General features: G+C 42.9%; 1 protein-coding gene across 1 annotated transcript in view; it reads left to right on the top strand.

Annotated features, from left to right (window-relative positions):
* Positions 1–2,145: 2,145 nt before the first annotated feature.
* MTMR9 (myotubularin related protein 9) overlaps positions 2,146–8,000 on the top strand; it is a 54,590-nt gene continuing 48,735 nt past the window's right edge. Inside the window, exon 1 of the mRNA XM_036092449.2 lies at positions 2,146–2,738. Within this exon, the coding sequence (XP_035948342.1) occupies positions 2,557–2,738 (182 nt within the window). The 5' untranslated portion in view covers positions 2,146–2,556. The remainder of the gene's footprint in view (positions 2,739–8,000) is intronic.

Raw genomic sequence — 8,000 nt, 5'->3', positions numbered from 1 at the left:
AAGGTGTTGAGTGTTTTACTTGCATTATAAATGCCATCATTGGGGCACCTGGGTAGCTCAGTCGGTTGGGTGGGCAGCTCGTGACTTTGGCTCAGGTCATGATCTCGGGGGTCCTGGGATGGACCCTTGGGCCTCACGTTGGGCCCCACGCTCAGTGGGGAGTCTACTTGAGGATTCTTTCTCTTCCCCTCCCTCCCGTTTGCGCTCTCTAAAATAAATAAATACATCTTTCAAAAGAAATAAATGCCATCATCTTCTTTTATTTATCTGAATCATCTGAGACCCTCGTATCCAGGCAGTTTGGATAATAAACTTGTTTGACTTGGGGCGCCTGGGTGGCTCAGTTGGTTAAGTGACTGCCTTCGGCTCAGGTCATGATCCTGGAGTCTCGGGATCGAGTCCCACATCAGGCTCCCTGCTCGGTGGGGTGTCTGCTTCTCCCTCTGACCCTCCCCGCTCTCATGCTCTCTCTCTCTCATTCTCTCTCTCTAATAAATAAATAAAAATCTTAAGAAAAAAAAACTTGTTTGACTACAGCCTCATTGAATTAATAGAATGGAAGCCTACCCTATTACCGTCGAGCTCTACTGCCATCTACTGTTCATGTACTTACTAAATTCACATGATCTGCATCCCCTCTATTCTTTGCTACTGAATATTTGTTTTCTGCAGATCTCAGGGGCTTCCTTTGCTTTGAGCTTAAACCCAGAGTAGATGCAATTTTCTAATAGTTTCCAGTGTTTCCTTATAGCAATCCAGCATGATACTGACAATTTTCTCTTGTGGGCAGAAAGTTTATGCCTTTATGGAATATTAAACATTTTTAAATGTAATGACACAGTGGTTTTTTCATAGGCTTTTTTGTTTGTTTGTTTCCAGTTAAACTAAAAGAAAAGGTCACGGAATTTTTGGAGAATTTTCCCCTACCTCTAGTAGACATCATTAAATTAAGACAAGACATATTGGCTACATTCCATTCAGGGTGTAAATCTTACTCATCCTTCAAGGTCATTGTTTCAAATGATACTTTCTCCACAAAACTTTCCCTGATTCTTTATTCTGGAAGTAAATTCTCAATTGGTAATTGTTATAATGAGCCACAAAGTGGAAGGACAACAAAAATCCCAATTTAAAAAATAGCTTTATAAACCAATTCCCTCATTCTCCCTTTTCTGTTGGTTCCTTTTTTCTTTTGCGGACAAATAAAGCTGGCCTCTCAGCTGTAACAATCTTATAAAGTGTTTTTGTTTTAATAAGGGAAGATTTTAGGAAGGGCAAGGGCACACGCAAGGACACTGTTGGTGGTTGATCTGGTGAGATTTTAGGCGATTAACTTTGTCTTTGATTGCTGTGAGACTTTAGCTTACTAGCTGTCCTTAGGTACTAGATGGTGGGGATTTCAAAGGTTAATGGACTGACAGCAGACCAGGACTCAAACCCTTGCATATTTCCCCTCTAATTCTCTATTTTATAATGAAAATAGTTTGGGGGAGGGCACTAAGCAAAGAGAACTTATTTAAGTAAATTTCCGGCATAATTTAGGTATCTGGGAGTAGTTCGGTGGCACTGTACCTAATGGGGAGGCTGTGTGGTGGTGTCAATGCCCCAGTACCTTGATTTCATAGATCTAGACTAAAGTCCAGTCTCTGCTACAGATTAACTGTTTTAGCAAGGTCACAGAACCTTGGCGCGGCGCGCTCTGGGAGTCAGCAGCGCCCGGCGCTGGGTTTCTCCCTTACACCTGTCGGATTCTCTAAGGTCACAATCACTCCTTCGATCCCACACTTGTCATCTCACGGCGAATGGACGAAAATCATCACAATTAACGACAGCTCCACGTTATGAAGAGCCCTTGGAGGAGGGATTACTACTCAAGTGCAGGGAGGCAGACAAGGACCTCTTCTCGTCGCTCCATCTTCCCCGGCCTTTTCTGATATGGAATATTTGGAGGAATGGGAGGTACGGCGGTGGACATGAACGTAAAGAGCCTTTTCCTGGTAGGAACACAAATCTTGGAGGTCTGTGTTTCCGGAAGCACCCTCTTGGGGAGGGGACTGCCTTCCGGCTCTGACTTCCCTGTCTTCCGAGTTTCGAGCTCCACCGCTTCCGCCCGGAGTTACCCTAGGCTCCGGCTCCCAGCAGCTACTTCCGCCAGGAGTCCCTAGCAGCTCGGTGCTGGAAACTGGCCCCAAAGCGGCCTCCTCTTTCTCGGTTCAGCCTGCCCAGCAGAGGCCGGGTCCCCAGGTGGCGGCGGCGGCTGCTGGGCCTGTCGCGGAGCGTTCTCTTCGCCCGAGACCTGGGCCTGGGGGCACCGGGAGTGCGAGAGGGACGCCCGGGCCTGGCCCAGCCCCAGCCCTCCTCTTCCCGCGGCCAGTGATTGTGACCGCAGGCCTCGCCGCGCCCACCCGAGCCTGGGGCGGGGCCCGGCCTCCCCGCCTCGTCCCCGCCCCTCCGGTCGGCCGGGAGCCGGGTCATTCTCCTCCCCAGCCCTGCGGCGGTGTGACCGCCTCGGACCTCCGGGCCTCCGCAGTCCCGTGGCTCCGGCCGCGGGGGAACATGGAGTTTGCGGAGCTGATTAAGACCCCACGGGTGGACAATGTGGTGCTCCACCGGCCTTTCTATCCCGCCGTCGAAGGGACCTTGTGTCTGACTGGTCACCACCTGATCCTGTCTTCCCGGCAGGACAACACGGAGGAGCTGTGGCTCCTCCATTCAAACATCGACGCCATCGACAAGCGGTGAGTGCCTATTCTACCCGCTTTACGTAGGGAACCTGGTGGACGTCTGCGGCCACGCGTCCCAGTGTTTTCCTTGCGCCCCATCGCCTAACCCGCCAGCAAAACGAGCGTTCCCCGGCCTAGATTGAGGATATGAATTTTAGAAAGCAGAAAACCATCCCAATGAGATGCCTGATTTCCATGACATCTGAATGGAATTCCCAGGGTTATCATATGGTTGTTATTATCAGCTTGATGATCACTTTTGGTACATAACATCATTTGGGTGGATTTTTAACCTTTTTAAAAAAATATTTCTTCTTGCAGCATCATATTCCTTGGATTATTAACTGTCCGCCACAGTTCCATGAAGTGGTTGAATGTGATTTAGGTAAAGTCTTTACTTGCCTCTTTTGAGGAAAACTCAAAGAACTTAGTATGTAGTGTCTAAATTCCACAAAACCTTTTTTTTTTTTCCTTCAAAAATGGTTAGTTTATCATATTTCTCACCTTCCTTGTCATCAATTGAATACTTCCTACTATGGGAGATTATAATATCTTTTATTTATCCTTACTAAGTTCTGCTTTTGGAAAAAAAAAAAAAACAGAATTGGCTCTTAAGTAAAGGTATTAATTAGTTAATCTCTTTTTTGTTTGTTTGCACCCCAGACTCTGTCTTTCCAATGCGGTGGTGTCTCAGAGTCAAAAAGTTATACTTCTGTCTGCAGTCAAAATTCTTATTTTCCCAATGGTTCTGTGTACTTAACTCTAGCTAGGAGAAGGTGAATTGATTATCCAGTTTACACTAAAGTATAAATGAATGACAACAGCTTTTTTTATTATCTCTCAGGAGAATTTGGATATTAAGTAGATTCCTAGAGAGGTTATGCCTTAAAAGATGGTAATTTCCAGTGATAGAATTGAAAACGGTATGGACAAATTGTTGACAGATTTATTTATTTTTTCAAGCAGAGGACTCCTACTAGACTCCTCGGATCACCTTCTCCCGTGTAAAAGTTTTCAGTGGTCTCTCCTGGCCTGCAGAATATAAACCTTCTACTCTGTCATTTGTGGTACTCCCATGTCTGGCCCTAACTTACTTTTCCCACCTTAGTTCTTTCATGAACCCTTTTTTTTTTTTTTTTAAGATTTTATTTATTTATTTGAAAGAGAGCACAAGTGGGGTGGGGGGGCAAAGGGAGAGGCAGGCTCCCTGCTGAGCAAGGAGGCTGATGCTGGGCTCCTTCCCAGGACCCTGGGGTCATGACCTGAGCCCAAGGCAGATGCTTAACTGACTGAGCCCCCCAGGCGCCCCTCATGAACCCTTTCTATTAGCCAGTCCTCACTCTTTTATTTTTGCTCACTATGTCCTGCATTCTCCTGTCTGTATCTTACTGATGCTCTTCCTTCTGCCTGGAATGCCTTGTTCCTCCCAAGTTTGTTAAAGATTTATTTAATATCGTTATGTTCTCGGCATTTTGTGAGGCATGAAGAACACCAAGATGAATAAAATATAGTTCTTATCTTTCAGGAGTTCATAGTCTATCATCCAATTACTACTCATTTATCAATATGTAGTATAACCATTTTAACTGCCCCCTCTTTTGTAGTCTCTTCTGTTAATTTCCGCAACTAGAAGTAATTCTCCTCACCTTGAAATTCTATAACTCTTTAATTATGCCTCTTTAATAAGTATGTATTAAAATTTGAATTTTGATATTTACACATATGTTAGATCCTTGAAGCCAGGACTTATATTTGCTTAATTTTTATGTCTTTCAAAATTCCTCTAACTTGGGCAGATAGGCACATAGGGAGTATAAGAAGCATTGACTCCCAAATGATCAGTGATGCCACAGAATACAAATTAGAGTTTCTCCTTACCACCAGCTCCCTTTTCTTTTTTTCTTATTTTATGGTTGCTTTTCACGCTTTCATTTCATATTTACCCAGCATTTACTACATGCTAGGCCTGGTAGAGCTTAAAAAATATATATAAGACGTGACCTTTTAATCTGTTAGGGGAGAAATGACAAACTGTATATACATTTATCTTTTTCCCAGAAGCAGTGTGATGTGATGGAAAGAGCATGAGCTAGGTGGTCGGATTAGAGTTTAATTATTGCTCTCAAGAAATACTTCCATGTGTCTTCTTCTTTTCTTTTTTTTTTTTTTTTAAAGATTTTATTTATTTATTTGAGAGAGAGAATGAGATAGAGAGAGCATGAGAGGGGGGAGGGTCAGAGGGAGAAGCAGGCTCCCTGTTCAGCAGGGAGCCCGATGCGGGACTCGATCCCGGGACTCCAGGATCATGACCTGAGCCGAAGGCAGTCGCTTAACCAACTGAGCCCCCAGGCGCCCCTTCCATGTGTCTTCTGTGTGCTGGGCACCGTCTGGGCTCTGCAGGTACAGTGGTGACTAAGAGGGTTGAAGAGCTTGTGTAGTAGTGGAGGAGATAGACATTCAAATAAATTGGAAAATAAGTAAATAACAGTGTCAGGTAATAAGTGCCAGGAGGGAAAATAGAGGAAGATGGGAGGATAGAGAATGCCAGGAGGCAGTGTTCTTTGAAGGAATTTCAGAAAAGACAAGTGACATTTAAATGAATAACATCCGGGACGCCTGGGTGGCTGAGTCGGTTAAGTGTCTGCCTTCGGCTCAGGTCATGATCCCAGAGTCCTGGGATAGAGCCCCTGCTCGGCGGGGAGCCTGCTTCTCCCTCTGCTTGTGCTCTCTCTTGTTCACTCTCTCTGTCAAATAAATAAACACTTTAAAAATAAATGAATAAATGACATCTGAAGGAAGAGAGGAAGCTAGCAAGGTGAATATCAGAAGAAAGAGCATTCCAGCCAGAGGGAACAGCCAATGCAAAGACAGGAACTGGCCTGGCATGTACTGGGAAGAACAAAGAGGCCAGTGTGGCTGGAGGGCAGTGAGCAAGGGTGGAGGCTAGGGGTGTAGCAGAAACTGGTCGGAGGGATAAGCAGGGGGCAGGTGGTGTAGGGCTTTATTTGCCATTGTGATGGTTTTCAAAGGAAGCCCTTTGGAGAGTTGAAAGCAAGGAAGTAAGAGCCAATAGACTTTTTAGAAGCTGGTTCTGGCCACTGGCAGAAGACGGATTGCCGAGGGGCACCAGTGGAAACAGCAGGCCCCGTTAGGAGACTGTTGAGTAGTTCAGGGAGAAGGCGACGGTGACTTAAGAGTGGAAACGGTAGAAGTGAGCTCAGAAGCGGTCAGGTTTGGGATGTATTTCGAAGGCTGAGCTGCCATGCCTTGTTAGTGAATCGTAAATGGGATGTGAGAGGAAGCACAGTATTGAGGATGACTCCTTTAGTGCTACCTCTTCCTGCACAGGTGTCCTTGGGCAAGCCACTTAACCTCTCTGAACCTCTCAGTTCTATCACGTAGAGGACGACAACCCTTCTCATATCTAGTCGTAACTTCTATTTGAGTGATGCTTTACAAGCTCATCGAATGCTGTTATGTGCACTGCATATACAATTTTATTAGATCTTTCAGCACACAAGGTTTTACATAAGTTTTACAGTTATACATTTTTCTTTTCATGGACCCCAGATGTAGAAAGTTGAGTTGATCCTACTCAGTTGAGAACTGGTCATTTTCATGATTGATTCATTGCAAGGTTTTCTTGGTTTTTTACATTTTATTCTTCTTCAAGCCCTAATTTTCACCCCTATTTTCCACCTTATCCTCAATCCCTGCAGGCAAGTATGTTAAGTGTTGCTATTTGTCCTTGGATATATGTATATCCCTATAAAATACATAGCACTATCATGTGTGAGTTTAATTTCCCCCGGTAGGATTATGTTGCAGATCTTCTTCTGTTTCTCAGCATTAACTCAGTACTCTTTATACTGCTGTGTGTACATCCATTTCACTGCTTCTGACTGCAGCATAGAATTCCAAATTGTCTACAACATTTTACTTACCTGACCCTCTAGATAACTTCCAACTCCCTGCTATCACAACGTAACTGAAAAACATACTTGTTTGGGTCCACTTATCATCTTATACAAGAATTTCTCTGAGATTGTGTCCAGTGTGGGATCGAGGAGGAAAGCAGATAACATAAAATTAATTCACTTCACCAAGTAATGCTAAGAACTCTCCAAAATGACTAGTCCCTTTGGCCTTCCCACCACAGTCCCTATTTCCACCACGTTATTACCAACCTTTGTTATTTTTTTTAAGTTTTGCTAGTCTGATGACTATGAATAATATCTTTATTTTAATTTGTATTTCTCTGATTACTGATGAGTCTAAGTATCTCTGTATAGACTTATTAGCAATTCAATTAATTTTTTTTCCTTTCTATGAGTTTCTTGACCCACTTTTAAAAATTGGGTTTTGTTGTCTTTCTAGCATTGATTTGCACCAGTTCCTTGTATACTCTCTAGGTTTGACTTCTTTACTTAAACATTAGATGTCTTCTCTTAGTCTCTCACCCATTTGTTGACTTTTCTGTGGTGTTCTTTGTTGAACAGAAGGCCTTAATTTTAATTCAGAATTCATCAGTTTTTTACTTTATTGTTTGTGCCTTTTTTACTTTATTGTTTGTCCTTCCTTATCCCAAGATCACTAGGATGAATTCTACATTTTCTTCCATATTAGCTTTATAGTTTTACCCTTCACTTTTAGGTCTTTAATTCATTTGGATTCTACCTTTGTTTCAGGTGTTTTTCTCCAGGTAGCAAGCCAGTTTTCCTAATACCATTATCTAGTAACCCATTCTTGACTGATCCATCATATATCGATTGGTTTCGTATATGTATAGCTTTCCCTCTGTCCCATAGGTTTTGTAATGTGTTTGTTTCCATTTCTCAGTTTTCTAATTTACCATGTGATTTTTTCTTTGATCACTTGGTTGTTTAAAAGTGCATTGTTAATTTCCATAATTTTGTGAATTTTTCAGTTTTCCTTTTGTTGTAGATTTCTAACTTCATCCCATTGTGTTCAGAGAAGATACTTTGTAAGATAGCTATCTTTTTAAATCTACTGAGACTTTGATTTGTGGCCTAACATACAGTCTGTCCTGGAGCACTTGAGCAGAATGTGTACTCTGTTGTTGGGTAGCTAGTGTGTATATGTCTGTTATATCTAGTTAGTTTATTGTGTTAAGTGTTTGCTTAATTATCTTCAGTCTGATTGTTCTAGCCATTATCATGAATGGGGTATTAAAGTCTCCAACTATTATTGTAGAACTATTTTTTCTTTCAGTTCTGTCAGTTTTTGCTTCATATATTTTGATTGCCTGTAGTTAAG

This window comes from Halichoerus grypus, chromosome 3, assembly GCF_964656455.1.
Source record: "Halichoerus grypus chromosome 3, mHalGry1.hap1.1, whole genome shotgun sequence".
Classification (NCBI taxonomy): domain Eukaryota; kingdom Metazoa; phylum Chordata; class Mammalia; order Carnivora; family Phocidae; genus Halichoerus; species Halichoerus grypus.
This window is presented reverse-complemented; position numbering and strand designations above follow the sequence as displayed.